Source organism: Mustela nigripes, chromosome 15 (assembly GCF_022355385.1).
Source record: "Mustela nigripes isolate SB6536 chromosome 15, MUSNIG.SB6536, whole genome shotgun sequence".
Classification (NCBI taxonomy): Eukaryota; Metazoa; Chordata; class Mammalia; order Carnivora; family Mustelidae; genus Mustela; species Mustela nigripes.
The window spans coordinates 16,623,998-16,643,833 of record NC_081571.1 but is presented as its reverse complement, the minus strand read 5'-3'; the positions used below and the strand labels follow the sequence as shown (position 1 = coordinate 16,643,833).

General features: G+C 34.2%; 1 protein-coding gene across 3 annotated transcripts in view; it reads right to left on the bottom strand.

Annotated features, from left to right (window-relative positions):
• NBEA (neurobeachin) overlaps positions 1 to 19,836 on the bottom strand; it is a 682,324-nt gene that overhangs the window by 503,991 nt on the left and 158,497 nt on the right. For all 3 annotated transcript variants that reach the window (XM_059377712.1, XM_059377713.1, XM_059377714.1), the window contains exons 12-16: positions 10,759 to 10,911; positions 9,451 to 9,619; positions 2,722 to 2,801; positions 1,937 to 1,999; positions 1,744 to 1,841 (exon numbers count right to left, since the gene is read on the bottom strand). In XM_059377712.1, the coding sequence (XP_059233695.1) occupies positions 1,744 to 1,841; positions 1,937 to 1,999; positions 2,722 to 2,801; positions 9,451 to 9,619; positions 10,759 to 10,911 (563 nt within the window). The remainder of the gene's footprint in view (positions 1 to 1,743; positions 1,842 to 1,936; positions 2,000 to 2,721; positions 2,802 to 9,450; positions 9,620 to 10,758; positions 10,912 to 19,836) is intronic.

Below are 19,836 nucleotides of genomic sequence, written 5' to 3'. Positions count from 1 at the left end.
TATATATAAAATATAAAATATTTTGTATTTTAAAATATAATATAAATATTAAATATTAAGTATTTTTATAAAATATATAAATTTTATATATAAAGTTATACATACAATAGCTATACATACATATAACTGTTATCCTTGAGTACCTAAGATGCAGACCTGTAAGTGTTCCATTTAAAAAGCCTATTTTTTCAATATCTCTAGTCAAAGCCTACATTCTTCACATTTTTTTGAAATGTGCATCTTTGTCACTGTTTTGAACACAATGGTAACAAGAGGACATGTTTAACAGGTGTCAGTCATGAGCAACCAGGCTTTGGTATTCATTGTGTCTAATCATTCTACTCATACTACACATATTAATTACTATTTCAGTCCCCTAAAAATCTAACCAAATATAATTTTCCTTTGTAAGATCATATTTTCACTGTGTCAAAATAACACAGAATTTTGTCTGTATTTCATACTAACCAATCTAAGGTTGGTATCATTCACAAGGATAAGGACATTTTTAATTGATTCACTTATCAGTCAATATAATAAACAAAAGATATACTAGCATCTAAGGTCAAAGATACTAATTGTTCAGTCTAAATATAATTTAAGAAGAATAACTTTATTATATGATCAGGTTGAACCATATGAAACTGTTATTATTTAGTAAACAGTTAAGTATCAGCAAATTCATATAGTTCAACTCATAGTAAGAAAATGTTTATAGTTCTTAATAATTAGATGTGTAATCCTCTTCTTCAAATAAAGTAGTAACTGCATGGCTTGTAAACTCAAAGGTCACAGTGATAACTCAAACGGACATCCAATAGAAATGATGTGATTGCTTCTCTGACTTGGAAAGGAGTCCTTAAAATCTAGAAAACTGTCATTTGTTGATATAAATGGCCAAGTAAAAGAAGCACTACTAAAATGCCTTGGCAGGTGTATTTTTTTCAAATTCTTCTACAACCTGGAGAAGTTCACTGAGTTTCACATGTCTAACTTAGATTTCCTCTTTGTTCTAATAATTTAGACTTCAGAAAAATTAAAAAGGAGAATCCCTAAAGGGCTACGTTATAGGCCAACGTTTGTAAGAATACTAATCAAGTAATAATTAATTAAAATCATTATAACTAAACTTCAAACTCTCTTGGTTTTGTACTCTAGTTCCAATTACATTGCCACTTCCCAACTCATCATCCCTAATAGTGATGAATAAAATAATCTACTGATTTTGCTATATCAATTTTATCCCTCTCTAGTTCATTTTCCACATTGCTGACTATAAATCTAACAAAATGGAAATCTGAGCAAATTGGTACCCCATTCAAAATACTTTATTTCATCACCAGCAAAATAAAATCTTAACTTCTTTCTATTATGTATCTTCCAAATTTGGCCACTATCTAGTTCTTCAGCCTAAATTCATATAATTTTCTTGTGCTCTCTTTTGCTGAAATATACCATGATCTCTTGACTTTCTGAAAAAAAAAAAAGAAAATTGTTCTTCACACTACTTGAAATCTTTACTATAGCATCAATAAATTAATTACTCTTCTTGAGACCAAGACCCATTCTTTAAATACTTCATCAGTTTGAGTATTAGAAGATTAATACTAGTTTTCTCCATTTATTCCTTTCTTAGTGAGATTTTGCCATATTTATTCAAAAGTTCCTAGAGAAGGAGATATTCTAGAAAGCACAACTGTACTCAATTAAAGTTTGTTAGTAATACCATTATTATAATCATACCTTATTCCATTTCTTTGATCAAATGCTGGTATCATTGAGGCTGGGTGTTCTGACATTAAAGCCACTAGTAACTGTAACACATCATGAATATTTTCATCCTGCATAATAAGGATCACCAATATTCTTTAGTTAATATTTTATTCTAGTACTTTACATAAAATAATTAAAATAGAAGACTCAGACCATGTCCTACCTCATGCATGGTAAGAAGGTAATTTAATATACTCTGAAGTTCATCTTCCTTGACCCCTCGATCCTAATTTTAAAAAATATGTATATTATTTAAATCTAAAATTAATACCATAAAGATAGACATCAAATGATCAGAAAAATTAAAAGAAAATTTTTAAAAGAAAATAAGAACAACTTGCAAGTAGTGATGTTTTCATTAAATCTTTAAATATGCCATAATTCATAAACTATCTTTTCCCACATAATTAAGTAAATATTTGGAAAACTGTACCTTGTCTTTTAAAGTTGCTAAGATTTGCCTGACCATCACTATCAAAAGTTCGTATATTTTGCTCACCTAACTGTATTATTATTATTATTTTCTAACCACTTATTCTTTTCTTAAAATAATGCAAAACTTTATAGGACCAACTGATGTATATTTTACTTTTATTTTCCATTTTTCTTTATCTTAATCTTTTAAAAATCCTACTGTGATAAAATACATAATGTAAGTCTTCTCAAACTGACACACAGTTCATTTTCTAGAATAAAAACTATATGCTCATTTCTTATGCATATGTTCTTTGTCCATTTCTTATATCCCTTAGAATGGATGATCTCAAAGAAGATCAGCAAAAAGTGAAGTTTAACAAAAGTTAACACTAAGATTTACTTTGGGATTTTGAAAGCTACTCATAAATTTAAAGTAATCACTGTGAATTTAACAATATTGATTTTAAACAATGCCAAAAATTCCTCTTTATTTAATATACTACAATTCTAAATTATGTAAAATTATTTTACCTTTAGTATGAGCTGTTTCAGGAAAAGTAGCATAAATGCCCGTAGTGATATAATTTCTTTTTGTGATGGCCGGGGACCATCTAGAATAAAACAGAAAACATAAAGAAAAGAAAAAAGGAAGGGGTAACGTCATGATATTAAATAAGTTTAATGCAATTTTGTTAGAATACTATGGAATTCTTTTCAAATTGCATTTATTAGGATTATAATATTTGTTAGTATTAATACTATATCACTTCAGTTATATCAAAGGGTCCAAATGTTAATTTTCAGATTTTGGCAATTTCAAATTATTCACCAAATTTCAGATTTGGGGGAAATAATTATTTCTTAAAAAATTATAATATATTACCATCCATTCATAATGTATAATCATCAAGTGTTTATATAAATTTTCTACTTTTATTAATTTAATAGGTTCCCTTTTCCCCCAGATCCAAGTTTTGTCAACATTTCTTTCATCTTCAATTAAACCTTTCTTCATTTAAAGACTGTCTCCAATTTCACACCACACAGTATATAACAAAGCACAGAAAAAGTGACACTTTATTGTAATTATTTGCTTTGCAGCTTTTTCCCCCCATGTTACCTGTATATACCAAATACATATCATAATGGACACTCAAAAAATGCTCCTGAGTCAATAAATGAAAATGAATGTCAACAGTTAGTGTATCTATCAATTCCATCATAACATCTAAATTTCAAAGTAATTAATTGAAAATATTTACTTACCAATAAATGAGATTATTCAATGATATATGTAACTTACAAAGTATATAATAATTAAATTATATCTTTAACTATTTAGCTAGAACCATGAAAGCCCTTAAATATCAAGCCTTTCTTGAAGCAATAAGGATTTATATAGCTTCTTCATAAGTTTTAAAATAAAAATCCCCATATGTATAATTTATAACATCTTTTATTCACTCAACAAATATTTACATACAAGTTATTACTCAAACCATCCATTCCATTTATTCTTGAGAAAGAAATCTCTTTCTCATTTCCCAGACCGCCCTCAACATTTTTTGCTCCACTGCTGCCAACAGTGTACAAAATACTGTTTCCTTCCTTACCAACACTCGGTATTAATTTTTTAAAAATAATTTTTTTTGTGGGGGAGCCTGGATAGCTCAGTTGGTTAAGTGTCTGACTTTTGATTTTGGTTCAGGTTATTATCTCAGGGTTATGAGATCAAGTCCCACATCCAGCTCTGCACTGAGCAGAGAGCCTACTTAAGATTGTCTCTCCCTTTCTCTCTCTCTCTGCCCCTCCCTATCTGCTCATGATCTTCATCTCAAAAACACAAACAAACCTGTTTTTCATTGTGAAATGAATACAGAAGATGTAAATGTACAACTTAATGAATTGGTATAAAATGAACACGTGTATTAGGTCAAGATACTGAACACTCACAGTAACCTGGCAAAGAAATCCATTAACGATTGGTGTGCAGATAAAGGAACTACACGAGTGAAGGGGTGAGGTCCTGACTTGAATCAGATTAAATAACTGCAGACTTGTGATTTTTGTTATATAAATATTCCCACTATGACTGAATTCAAGCTCAGGCTACCAATGATTTTAAAAACCAGGTTGTAAAATCCCTAAATATTTAATAATTGGCTATGCACCAGCTTGTTCCAGCATACTAAAGTCCTCACCCTACACCAGTCCTCAGCTCTGAGCCATACCTTGATCACATGCTTCAGCTCCATTCCATCCCATTAGAGACAGCCATTATCTTAGTAATAATTTTCTTACTTTCATTTAATGAAATTGATCAAGTTTTATATTATCTTAGTGAGCATTTTTTTTAATTGTAAGGATGAGAGTAATAATAGTGCTTATGTCACAGGGTATTTTATAAGAACTAAACAAAGCAATACATGTTAAAGGAATTAGAATGGTGCCTGGTCCATTTTAATTATAAGTATTCAGTAAATGTAAGCTATAATTACTATTTTCAGACATGGTACAATGTAAAGAGGATACTGCAGAAGAATACATACATATGTATGAGTCTTATTTATATACATAATATGAATCCTTATTTTATAAAATAGAATAAACAGATATTTTACAAATATAAAAGCGACATAAATCACAAATGATACTATTTATGTAAAGTACAGAAGGCTAAACAGTCAATTGCTTAGGAATACACATATAAATAGCAAAGTAGTAAAGCACACTAAAAAGTAATAAGCATTCAAGTAAGGAAAGGCATAATAAACATAAAAGAAAACATGAAACAAAATTGAGCATAGTGTTATCTCTATGGCTGGGAATGGGAGGAAGATAATGACCAAAGATAAGTAAATACAGGTTTATGGTAATATCCTTTCAAGTTTGGTGAGACCCATATGAGGTTTATTACATATTTACATATTTGCATTTATGATATATTCAAAATAGAACTTTGAAACACCTATAATTTGAAGCATCTACATGTAGGCATGTGTAAGTTGGTGTTTGTATGAACAGAGAAAAAGAGGTAGATGAATGTAAGACTGGTCATACTGGCTCCTTGGGAGATAAGTAAGTTTTTATTCATAAACCTTTTTATTATTCTACTTGTTAACTAAGATCATGTATTACTATGGTACCGTATTAATATAAAAAGTTTTTTATAATGCACCTGACAGAATAATAATTTTTAAAGTGTTAAATAAGAGCTAAAGCCAAAAGACCCTACTTCTCAAGTCAGTGCCTGCAAATGAATTATTACTATGAAAAGCTAGTGTGTACAAATTATCTTTACAGTGTCCTTAAAAGAAAAAGAAAGCATTTCAGTTCAAAATGGTATTGAAAAAAGTTGTTATGTAGAAAGCGTGTTTCAAGTAAAATCCTCACATTTCACTAAATATCGAAGTTAATTTCAGATAGACTAAAAAGTTAAATTAAAAAGATACATTAAAAATAATAAATAAGGGGCGCCTGGGTGGCTCAGTGGGTTAAGCCGCTGCCTTCGGCTCAGGTCATGATCTCAGGGTCCTGGGATCGAGTCCCGCATCGGGCTCTCTGCTCAGCGGGGAGCCTGCTTCCTTCTCTCTCTCTCTCTGCCTGCCTCTCAGTGTACTTGTAATTTCTCTCTGTCAAATAAATAAATAAATAAATATCTTTAAAAAATAATAATAATAAATAAAAAGATGCATTAAAAAAGAATAACCCAGGGCGCCTGGGTGGATCAGTGGGTTAAGCCACTGCCTTCGGCTCGGGTCATGATCTCAGGGTCCTGGGATCGAGTACCGCATCAGGCTCTCTGCTCAGCAGGGAGCCTGCTTCCTCCTCTCTCTCTGCCTGCCTCTCTGCCTACTTGTGATCTCTCTCTGTCAAATAAATAAATAAAATCTTAAAAAAAAAAAAAAAAAAAGAATAACCCAGGGGCGCCTGGGTGGCTCAGTGGGTTAAAGCCTCTACTTTGGCTCAGGTCATGATCCCAGGGTTCTGTGATCGAGCCCCTCATTGGGCTCTCTGCTCATGGGGGAGCCTGCTTCTCTGTCTCTCTGCCTGCCTCTCTGCCTACATGAGATCTCTGTCTGTCAAATAAATAAATAAAATCCTAAAAAAAAAAAGAATAACCCATAAAGAAAAAGAAATTCTCTTCCAGGTTCTTGTAACTTTTCTTTAAAATATATGTATTTGGTTTCTTCCCTCCCCTCTCCTTGAAGAAGCCAGAGCCAGCCAGGCTTGAGGGTCTAGGGATGGGAGAAAAAAGCAGAGGACAAGGAAACACCAGATGCTGGCAGGGTTGAAGAGGCAACTAAGTCTGGCAGGAACTTCAGGGTCAGAGTGAGGAGACAAAATGGGCTACCAGTGTGGTCAGCAGCGAAGAAACAATCGGGTCTAAAGAGGTGACAAGGATCAGCCAGAGTTAGAGGTGAGGGGATGGTCAGAACTGACTGGCAATGTCTAATCTGAGAAGGTGATGGCGCACATGTCAAAAAACTGCTTCATAAATTAGAATAAGCAAATATATAAATACATTATTAAAGATCACCTAAGGCAGATTTTTTTCACTATTGAAAGAAGAAAGCTATAAATATAATAAGCTTAAGGCTTCTTTGAACCATGTGTTTTTAAACTGTATTTCCTAGATCCACGCAGAATCACTAGAAGCAATGCCACTCAAAGAGCAGTAAGTACAACAAGCCCACCAAACACCTAAATCTTGGTTTCCAAAACCCACATCTACCACAACAAACCAGGGCTCAGGACTGGGTAAATATAAAATGAAGCAAAAACATCTTGCGGCAGAGAGCTAGTCCTATATAATTATAAACATCTGTCATAAAGAACCAAAATCTCATGTGAAGGTCTCCTACAAGCCAAATGTGGGACAACCTTAAATCCAATAAATAATGATAAAATCCACGGGATAGTTGCTGGGCTAAATCCATTAAGCCTTAACATTTCTCAAGTTTCACTAAAACAAACCATATCTATTCATTTACATACTGTCTATGTCTATTTTTGCTATACACTGGCAGAGTTGACTACCTGTAACAAAGCCCCTATGACTTCCCAAGCCTAAAATATTTCTGTGTGGCCCTTTGCTGAGAAAACGTGCCAACTATCAATATAATACACAGAATAAAACAAATCCATAAAATTTGTGTTGATATAAAATGAACAAATAAATGGAAGAGGAAAAAATACGTTCCTTCTTATAGAATTCAAACAAATAAATGTCTTAGAAAATATTGCCATTTAGCAGCAATCATAATAAAGATCAATTATGGCAAGAGTCACTGATGAACAAAAACCAGGAGGCAAAGGTTTGTTGAAGAACAGGATATTTACACAGTCTCAATGTATTTCTCTACCAAATACTTATTATTCCAAAAGAGAAAGTAGTTAATTTTATAATGAAGAAACCTGGCAAACACCACACTAACCAAATGAGCAAAATCAATATCCCCAGTAATAAGACAACTCGGTGTCATGTGCCTCTTGACATGATATGATGCAGCAGAACTGGTATGACTTCTAAGCGACTCCAACCAAAAATGAAAAACCTGGATCACCATGAGCAAATATCAAACAAATCCAAATTAAGGGACATTCTAAAAAAAGTAATTTGTCTGTGTTCTTTGAAAATATCAAAGTCATGGAAGACAAAGAATACTAACAAAAAACTATTCTATATTGAAGAATATTAAAGTGACAAGGCAACTAAAGCAGAAATGAATATGTATGAATATATGATCTGTTTGGGGTAAAGAAACTATTAGAGTACAGTGTTTTAAAAAGGTGTTGAATCACATAGATATGATTCAAATTTTAGTTCTGTTACTTTGTACCAGCTTTCAGTTTCCAAACTGAAGACATAACAGTGATACTGACAATTTAGTACATAGTCCAATGTGTATGAGGTAAACATGTCTATGCATATATAATTACATTATATATAAATGACTACAAAATAAACAGGATATTTAGTGTAGATTCAAACTCATGGTGAACATTCAGTAAATTTTAGGCATTATCAAGACTAAAAGCAACAAAAAAGTCATAAATGACAGAATAATATACCAGATTGCAAATCACACAATTTTTAAAGTCCTATCAATAAAAGGCATAACATAAGCTAATAAATGAAAATTAAAGTAGTGAAATGTTATTTTCCCTTATTAAAAAGATTTTTATGAAACAATACTTTTCAACACTATTGTTATTAAGCTTAGAAAAGCACTCTCCCATACTACATAGTTATTCTCTCAGTAAGCTTAAACAAATCAAAGATGGAAGTAAATGATTATATACAAAGGAATAGATCACTGTTATTTATAGGATCAAAATTTTAGAAACATGTAAATGGTACATTCTTTTAGATTACTATGTAGAGTCAAGAAGAAAACAGAAAAAGATCAAGAAAATCTCAGTTCTGTAAGAGTTTAAATATTTCACATATTTAATACAATGAAAAACAGTGTAAGAACATACACCAAGCTTGTAACAGTTCTTATGTCCGGGGTTGGGTTATGTATATTTTTTTTCTCCATCATTTTATTTTCTATGATGAGTATGTATTTTTATATAATTAGGAAACTGGTGATTTTTTTTTTATTTTTATTTTTTAAGATTTTACTTATTTTATTTTAGGGAAAGAGAAAGTGAGCACACCCATGCACATGTACATGAGCATGGCACAGGGAGAAGCAGAGACCCCAAGCAGACTCTGCACTGAGCACGGAGCTAAAGGCAGAGCCCAATCTCAAGACCTCAAGACCATAGCTTGAGCTAAAACCAAGAGTCCGATGCCCAACTGAGCTACACAGGTACCCTGGCAATATTTTTTAAACAATACAATGAAGTATTAAATTAGTTTCTACTACACTTACATTAAAGGGTAAAGTTTGGGGGAAAAACATAAAGAAAGGTAACTATCTCAAAGGGTTGAAACAACAGTATTAGAACATCTGGTCATAATCAACTTCAGCTAATTTTAATATTACAAATATATTTTCCTGAGCACAAAAAGCAATCAGCTAAAAGGTAGAATATTATTTTTTACCCACCTTTATTATAAAAATAATGTAATATTTCAGAACTATAAACTTCTCTACCACAAAAAAATTCTCAATATACAAGGTTACATTAAGAAAGACAGTAGTAGTTCAGTGATATTTTCATAACTGTGCACTTCTGGTGCCTATAATAGTACTCAGGATATAGAACAGTATTAGTACAATGAATGAGTGGTAGTATTATACTTACCTAATCCTTTAGGTGTAATGCCACTACTGTCAGCAGGATTAATGACCCAGTAATAATATTTCAATGTGTGCATTAGCTGTAATACTGTTCCTACTCTGCGTATGGTGGTGTAAATGGTAGCAGTTCCAATAAATTCAGCCGACAAGTAAGTGTATAGGGAAAGCTGAACCTAATACAGAATATTAACAAAGCATTAAAATAAATTTAAAATGCCTCAAAAGTTTATATTATATACATACATTCTAATTTAAATGCAAATTAGTAAAGGCCAAGAAAGAACCATTTATTATGAGGTTAAAAATAACTATTTATTAAATAGTACTTATGTTTTTAAACAAAAATAGTATGCAGCCAACACATTCTAAGAAAACTTATTTTAATAAAGATAATCTGCAGCTATTAACAACGAAATAATTTTAAATGAGTTAATAGATCAAAAGTAACTGATAGGAAGATTAAATTATTTTAAAAGTTACCTAATCTAAAGCCCTTAATGAAAATATATTTCAGCAGCTCAAAGGTACAGAACTAACATTAGTCAGCTACATTACATTTGGAAAAAATATACACAATCTTATATCCCAAGAGTTAATATAATTCCAAATTTTCTTAACCCATTGTCAAAGTATCAGAATCTAATCATGTAAGTAGAGAGATAAGTCTAACAACTTGTTTAAAAAGTGAACAAACTTAAAGTTTGAGCTTAACACCACAACTAACATGCTGAACAATAATAAAAGTCAGACCCTTTATAAATTAAGCAAAGTTATGTGGAATCTGAAAACCATAAAAGGCAGCCCACTCTCATGAAGAATATCACTCCATTACTGATTTCCACTAGAGTATAACAGGGTTAAATTTAGGTATGCAAAATTCAAAAAAAATTATGTTGATATATAAAAAACAATGTATATGTTTATTTTAAAACAAAGAAATTTACAATCATGATATAAACTCTGTATTCACAATATAAGCAATTTTCAGTCACAGTGATTGTAATTATCATTATATAATTAGTTGCCTAATACATTCTCTTTTCTTAGTCTTAATAATCAGTGTACCAAATTCTTTCTTGGAAAGATATGAAATACAACTACTAACTTCAGAATGCAGTTATTGTATCAATATAATAATTTTCAGTTATTTTAATATTTATATATTTAATATTTAGTTGCTGATTCTAGTAACACAACTCTTTCAGGTTGACTATACTATACGCTGAAAAAATCCAAATGCTTTCTACTGCATAGTTTAGATCATATTATTAATATTACACTAAAATAAAATGAATGAGAATGAAATTTATACCTTTGCAGGTGTATGTATCCAGATGGCTGGGTTGAATAAAATATGATCACAAAGCTGCTTTAGCAAAGGTGCTCCATGAGATAAACCATCAAGGTATTTTGCAAAGGATAAAAATTGCTCCAGGACAGCTCTAGTTATATGAACTCTTGATGACTAAAGAAAAAGAAAAGATTTTCAAGTAAAAATACTCAGAATATAAAATTTTAAGACTGCTGACATAATAAATACATATGAATTTTTCATAATGCCATACCTAATAATTTAAACATACTATATAACCATATATTTCTTTTGCTATTCAAAACTTAATTAAATTCAGAAACATTAGCTTTTAAGATAATTTTCTGAATGACAATTTGTTACCTGAAGCCCTTTCCAGAATAACTGCAGATAAGTAACTCAGGTTAAATAATTCCACTCTCAACACAAACTAAAGAAATAAAATGTTATGAATAAAAATGGTTTCAGACCATTTTTATATAAATTGACTAAAGGAGAGATCTCAAAGGAAACTGAAATGGTATAAAACTTATTATAATGATAATACATACACACACACACATACCACAAGATACTAGGAAAGAGAAGTGCTTTCACAAGATCCAAAACAATGGGTAAATAAATTGACTCCACCATTCCACTGAATCATTTCTTCATAAAGTCACAAATGAGTTGTACACGGATAAATGCAATGCATCTTACTTAGCATAAACCTTTCAACCTAGCCATGGTATGAAAAGTACATCTTACTTTCCTGGAAATACTGCCCCTTTGGCTTTCATGAACCTCAAATTCCTCCCCAGTGCCCTTTGGTTCAAAGATGGGAACTGCTGAAACTTATTTATTTGGTTTCTCTTCCCATAAAATCATTCTCTCTCAATGATATTTTATGTTTCCACAGCTTCATATAGCATATCTCTTTGCTAAACACCCCCAACATGATTTTCAACTGCCAGTAAGCAACCTACTACCAATGCTATTTAGATAAATGACAGACCTCCCAAAATTAAAACCAAACCTAAAAGTTGCATTGTCCAATAGAGAAGCCACTAGCCATGTATAGCTACTGAGCCTTGTAATGTGGCCAGTCCTAGGTGGTAAGTGTTATAAACACGTGCAGACTTGAAGATTCAGAATAAAAAATAAAGCAAAATATCCTTTATAATTTTTTAATTGAGTATATGTTGAAGTTATAATATTTAGGATATATAAGGTTAAATTATATATATTATTAAAATTAATTTCACTGGTTATGGATTACTAGAACTTTTTAAATAACACATGAGGCTTGCATTAGATTTTGAATGGAAAATACCACCTTCAAGTATAATTTCAGATGAAAATATTATAGAGGAAATGCTGTTCTTTAAAAGCCAATAATCCTGATTTGACTGTCAAAAATATATTTTACTAAAATGTTTTCTTCCTCATCTAGTGATCCTTTTTGATACTCCCTAGGATAAAGAACCATCTACCACTCAACCCCAGAGCTCAGGTCACATCACACTTTCTCTCCACTATCCAGCGACTAAAGTCCAAGTATCACTATAGGATAATTAAGGTCTAAAAGAGTTTAAATTGTCTTACCAATTTTACTTCCCATAGGTTTACTTAACAAGGGCAGCTCAATAACTTTCTCATAAGCATGCTATGCATTTCACACTTCTACACAAGGTATCACAAACTCATATGATCACAATATTCAAATAGTTAACAGTGTATGCCTTTACGGTAGGAGACAATAAACAGTAGTGAGAACTGCCCAAAGTACCTAAAGGAAATAAAATTCATAACTAGAAAAAAAATAAAATAAAAAATTCTTTAAAAATTCATAACTAGAAAACTTTTCAGTGAGCCAAACAAAGTATTTCTTTGGGTAAATTTTGCTTGCACAACAGCAGTTTGCTTCATCTGCTTTCTCTACTGTGTTCCCTCAACTTGTAAAACCCTTGCATCCATTTCCTTTACTTAAAGGCAGAGTCAGGACTTTTCATTTAGTCATATGGAAAATATGCAAGTTGAGTACTTACTATTTGCCAGGGACTCTCCTTGGCACTGTGGAAAGAATAGTTAACAAAACTGAAAAACTCCTGCCCTCACAGAACTCAAATTCTAAGGGAGGAGAGGACAGGGACATAGTATTACATAAAAAAGTAAAATATGTAACAAGTTAGACGTCAGTAAGTGCACGAAAAAACACAGAGGATAGCAAATTTGTGGAAGAGTTACTAGGAAAAGGATTTACTGAGTAGGAACCAATTAGTTTTAAGTATGATAAGGCTAGTAATGATTTTTTATTACTATACTTGTATGTTTGACAAATGCCAGTGGTAAGTAGATTAGCAATATTCCCACAAAATTCAAACCAAGCCTAGAAGCATAACTTTACATGAAAATTTAATAAGAAGATAGAAAAATGATCCTAACAATGAGCTAAATCATTAAAGCAGGGGATGGAAGACAAAAGCAAATAAATATTTAAGTAAAGAGAAAAATCAAAGCTTGAACACTCACTTTAAAGAAACTTTAATAAAAATACAATACTTTAAAATTCTAAAACATTTTATTTGTAGGTGAAGAAAATTAAAACAAGAGATCAACGGTTATATAAAGCTTTAGCCCCTCCTTTACTAGGTATAATTTGACAAAGTTTATAATTACAATGATTATAAATGTCTTTTTATTCAGTAATAATGACTTTAAGAACATTATCTGATAAATTCTACTTTTATGCTTAAAACTCTGAAATAAAACAGTCAGATCATGTTCCTAGATAAACATTTTTGGAGATTAGATTTTATCCTATAAAATGATCATGTGTTGGGGTGCCTGGGTAGCTCAGTCCACTAGGCGTCTTAAACTCAGGTCATGATCCCAGAATTGTGGAAGCCCTGCATTGGGCTCCTTACTCAGCAGGGAACCAGCCTCTCCCTCTCCCTCTGGCTGCCACTCCCACTGCTTGTGCTCCCGAGCTCGCTCTCTCTCTCTCCTCTTGCTGTCAAATAAATAAATGCTTAAAAAATAAAAATAAAAAAATAATATTGTTGTGTTTATAAAGAATACTAAAGCAATATAAAATCAGATTGGCCATTATAAATATATTCATTTGAGGAAGTAATTCATAAATTGAAAATAAGTTTTTAACTTGATGTGTTTATAAAAGGATATCCTGGAAGCATCACATGAGGTCTTCCTTCCACTTTAATAAAAAAGTATCAGTTTTTTTTTCATAGCAATTAAACTCTTAGGTGGTAGTTCTTATTCTAAAATTGATCTTTAGGAAATAACCTTTCCAAACTTGTTGTTTCTTATTGGCCTACTCAAAAATCCAATCAGGCAGGGGGGAGGAGTCAAGATGGCGGAGAAGTAGCAAGCTGAGACTGCTTCAGCTAGCCGGAGATCAGCTAGATAGCTTATCTAAAGATTGCAAACACCTGAAAATCCATCGGCAGATCGAAGAGAAGAAGAACAGCAATTCTGGAAACAGAAAAACAACCACTTTCTGAAAGGTAGGACCGGCGGAGAAGTGAATCCAAAGCGACGGGAAGATAGACCCCGGGGGGAGGGGCCGGCTCCCGGCAAGCGGCGGAGCAACCGCGCACAAAATCAGGACTTTTAAAAGTCTGTTCCGCTGAGGGACATCGCTCCAGAGGCTAAACCGGGGCGAAGCCCACGCGGGGTCAGCGTGGCCTCAGGTCCCGCAGGGTCACAGAAGGATCGGGGGTGTCTGAGTGTCGCAGAGCTTGCGGGTATTGGAATGGGAAAGCCGGCTACAGAGACAGAGCCCACAGTAAGCTCGCAGCTCCGTGTTACCTTGAACCGGTCGCAGGCTCGGTGAGCTCGGAGCGCGGCCGGAGGTCAGGCAGACGGGAGTAACTGGGCGCTGTTCTCTGAGGGCGCACTGAGGAGTGGGGCCCTGGGCTCTCGGCTCCTCCGGGCCGAAGACCAGGAGGCCGCCATTTGTATTCCCGTCCTCTGGAACTCTACGGAAAGCGCTCAGGGAACAAAAGCTCCTGAAAGCAAACCCGAGCGGATTACTCACCCCAGGCCCTAGTAAGGGCGGTGCAATTCCGCCTGGGGCAAAGACACTTGAGAATCACTACAACAGGCCCCTCCCCCAGAAGATCTACAAGAAATCCAGCCGAGACCAAGTTCACCTACCAAGGAGTGCGGTTTCAATACCAAGGAGAGCAGCAGAATTCCAGAGGAGGAGAAAGCCAAGCACGGAACTCATGGCTTTTTTCCTGTGATTTTTTTTTAGTCTTGCAGTTAATTTAATTTTTTCTTTTTCATTTTTTTTTTTCTCGCCTTCGGGTAAAATTTTTTTTAACTGTTACCTTTTTCTTTTTTAACGATTTTTTACTAGTTTATCTAATATATATATATATTTTTTTACATTTTTCTTAGGTGTTTTCTTTTTTTTTTAAATATTCTTTTCTTTTCTTTTCCTTTTTTTTTTTTCTTTTTTCTTTCTTCCTTTTTGAACCTCTTTTTATCCCCTTTCTCCCCACTCACGATTTTGGATCTCTTCTAATTTGGTTAAAGCATATTTTCCTGGGGTTGTTGCCACCCTTTTAGTATTTTACTTGCCCCTTCATTTACTCTTATCTGGACAAAATGACAAGACGTAAAAATTCAACACAAAAAAAAGAACAAGAGGCAGTACCGAAGGCTAGGGACCTAATCGATACAGACATCGGTAATATGTCAGATCTAGAGTTCAGAATGACAATTCTCAAGGTTCTAGCCGGGCTCGAAAAAGGCATGGAAGATATTAGAGAAACCCTCTCGAGAGATATAAAAGCCCTTTCTGGAGAAATAAAAGAACTAAAATCTAACCAAGGTGAAATCAAAAAAGCTATTAATGAGGTGCAATCAAAAATGGAGGCTCTCACTGCTAGGATAAATGAGGCAGAAGAAAGAATTAGTGATATAGAAGACCAAATGACAGAGAATAAAGAAGCTGATCAAAAGAGGGACAAACAGCTACTGGACCACGAGGGGAGAATTCGAGAGATAAGTGACACCATAAGACGAAACAACATTAGAATAATTGGGATTCCAGAAGAAGAAGAAAGTGAGAGGGGAGCAGAAGGTATACTGGAGAGAATTATTGGGGAGAATTTCCCCAATATGGCAAAGGGAACGAGCATCAAAATTCAGGAGGTTCAGAGAACGCCCCTCAAAATCAATAAGAATAGGCCCACACCCCGTCACCTAATAGTAAAATTTACAAGTCTCAGTGACAAAGAGAAAATCCTGAAAGCAGCCCGGGAAAAGAAGTCTGTAACATACAATGGTAAAAATATTAGATTGGCAGCTGACTTATCCACAGAGACCTGGCAGGCCAGAAAGAGCTGGCATGATATTTTCAGAGCACTAAACGAGAAAAACATGCAGCCAAGAATACTATATCCAGGTAGGCTATCATTGAAAATAGAAGGAGAGATTAAAAGCTTCCAGGACAAACAACAACTGAAAGAATTTGCAAATACCAAACCAGCTCTACAGGAAATCTTGAAAGGGGTCCTCTAAGCAAAGAGAGAGCCTACAAGTGGTAGATCAGAAAGGAACAGAGACCATATACAGTAACAGTCACCTTACAGGCAATACAATGGCACTAAATTCATATCTCTCAATAGTTACCCTGAATGTGAATGGGCTAAATGCCCCTGTCAAAAGACACAGGGTATCAGAATGGATAAAAAAACAAAACCCATCTATATGTTGCCTCCAAGAAACACATTTTAAGCCCGAAGACACCTCCAGATTTAAAGTGAGGGGGTGGAAAAGAATTTACCATGCTAATGGACATCAGAAGAAAGCAGGAGTGGCAATCCTTATATCAGATCAATTAGATTTTAAGCCAAAGACTATAATAAGAGATGAGGAAGGACACTATATCATACTCAAAGGGTCTGTCCAACAAGAAGATTTAACAATTTTAAATATCTATGCCCCCAACGTGGGAGCAGCCAACTATATAAACCAATTAATAACAAAATCAAAGAAACACATCAACAATAATACAATAATAGTAGGGGACTTTAACACTCCCCTCACTGAAATGGACAGGTCATCCAAGCAAAAGATCAGCAAGGAAATAAAGGCCTTAAAAGACACACTGGACCAGATGGACATCACAGATATATTCAGAATATTTCATCCCAAAGCAACAGAATACACATTCTTCTCTAGTGCACATGGAACATTCTCCAGAATAGATCACATCCTCGGTCCTAAATCAGGACTCAACCGGTATCAAAAGATTGGGATCATTCCCTGCATATTTTCAGACCACAATGCTCTAAAGCTAGAACTCAACCACAAAAGGAAGTTTGGAAAGAACCCAAATACATGGAGACTAAACAGTATCCTTCTAAAGAATGAATGGGTCAACCGGGAAATTAAAGAAGAATTGAAAAAAATCATGGAAACAAATGATAATGAAAACACAACGGTTCAAAATCTGTGGGACACAACAAAGGCAGTCCTGAGAGGAAAATATGTAGCGGTACAAGCCTTTCTCAAGAAACAAGAAAGGTCTCAGGTACACAACCTAACCCTACACCTAAAGGAGCTGGAGAAAGAACAAGAAAGAAACCCTAAGCCCAGCAGGAGAAGAGAAATCATAAAGATCAGAGCAGAAATCAATGAAATAGAAACCAAAAAAACAATAGAACAAATCAACGAAACTAGGAGCTGGTTCTTTGAAAGAATTAATAAAATTGATAAACCCCTGGCCCGACTTATCAAAAAGAAAAGAGAAAGGACCGAAATAAATAAAATCATGAATGAAAGAGGAGAGATCACAACTAACACCAAAGAAATACAAACTATTATAAGAACATACTATGAGCACCTCTACGGCAATAAATTTGACAATCTGGAAGAAATGGATGCATTCCTAGAAACATATAAACTACCACAACTGAACCAGGAAGAAATAGAAAGCCTGAACAGACCCATAACCAGTAAGGAGATTGAAACAGTCATTAAAAATCTCCAAACAAACAAAAGCCCAGGGCCAGACGGCTTCCCGGGGGAATTCTACCAAACATTTAAAGAAGAACTAATTCCTATTCTCCTGAAACTGTTCCAAAAAATAGAAATGGAAGGAAAACTTCCAAACTCATTTTATGAGGCCAGCATCACCTTGATCCCAAAACCAGACAAGGATCCCACCAAAAAAGAGAGCTATAGACCAATATCCTTGATGAACACAGATGCGAAAATACTCAACAAAATACTAGCCAATAGGATTCAACAGTACATTAAAAAGATTATTCACCACGACCAAGTGGGATTTATTCCAGGGCTGCAAGGTTGGTTCAACATCCGCAAATCAGTCAATGTGATACAACACATCAATAAAAGAAAGAACAAGAACCATATGATACTCTCAATAGATGCTGAAAAAGCATTTGACAAAGTACAACATCCCTTCCTGATCAAAACTCTTCAAAGTGTAGGGATAGAGGGCACATACCTCAATATCATCAAAGCCATCTATGAAAAACCCACCGCAAATATCATTCTCAATGGAGAAAAACTGAAAGCTTTTCCGCTAAGATCAGGAACACGGCAGGGATGTCCATTATCACCACTGCTATTCAACATCGTACTAGAGGTCCTAGCCTCAGCAATCAGACAACAAAAGGAAATTAAAGGCATCCAAATCGGCAAAGAAGAAGTCAAATTATCACTCTTCGCAGATGATATGATACTATATGTGGAAAACCCAAAAGACTGCACTCCAAAACTGCTAGAACTTATACAGGAATTCAGTAAAGTGTCAGGATATAAAATCAATGCACAGAAATCAGTTGCATTTCTCTACACCAACAGCAAGACAGAAGAAAGAGATATTAAGGAGTCAATCCCATTTACAATTGCATCCAAAACCATAAGATACCTAGGAATAAACCTAAAGAAAGAGACACAGAATCTATACTCAGAAAACTATAAAGTACTCATGAAAGAAATTGAGGAAGACACAAAGAAATGGAAAAATGTTCCATGCTCCTGGATTGGAAGAATAAATATTGTGAAAATGTCTATGCTACCTAAAGCAATCTACACATTTAATGCAATTCCTATCAAAGTACCATCCATCTTTTTCAAAGAAATGGAACAAATAATTCTAAAATTTATATGGAACCAGAAAAGACCTCGAATAGCCAAAGGGATATTGAAAAAGAAAGCCAACGTTGGTGGCATCACAATTCCGGACTTCAAGCTCTATTACAAAGCTGTCATCATCAAGACAACATGGTACTGGCACAAAAACAGACACATAGATCAATGGAACAGAATAGAGAGCCCAGAAATAGACCCTCAAATTTATGGTCAACTAATCTTCGACAAAGCAGGAAAGAATGTCCAATGGAAAAAAGACAGCCTTTTCAATAAATGGTGCTGGGAAAATTGGACAGCCACATGCAGAAAAATGAAATTGGACCATTTCCTTACACCACACACAAAAATAGACTCAAATGGATGAAGGACCTCAATGTACGAAAGGAATCCATCAAAATCCTTGAGGAGAACACGGGCAGCAACCTCTTCGACCTCTGCTGCAGCAACATCTTCCTAGGAACAACGCAAAAGGCAAGGGAAGCAAGGGCAAAAATGAACTACTGGGATTTCATCAAGATCAAAAGCTTTTGCACAGCAAAGGAAACAGTTAACAAAATCAAAAGACAACTGACAGAATGGGAGAAGATATTTGCAAACGACATATCAGATAAAGGACTAGTGTCCAGAATCTATAAAGAACTTAGCAAACTCAACACCCAAAGAACAAATAATCCAATCAAGAAATGGGCAGAAGACATGAACAGACATTTCTGCAAAGAAGACATCCAGATGGCGAACAGACACATGAAAAAGTGCTCCATATCACTCGGCATCAGGGAAATACAAATCAAAACCACAATGAGATATCACCTCACACCAGTCAGAATGGCTAAAATCAACAAGTCAGGAAATGACAGATGCTGGCGAGGATGCGGAGAAAGGGGAACCCTCCTCCACTGTTGGTGGGAATGCAAGCTGGTGCAGCCACTCTGGAAAACA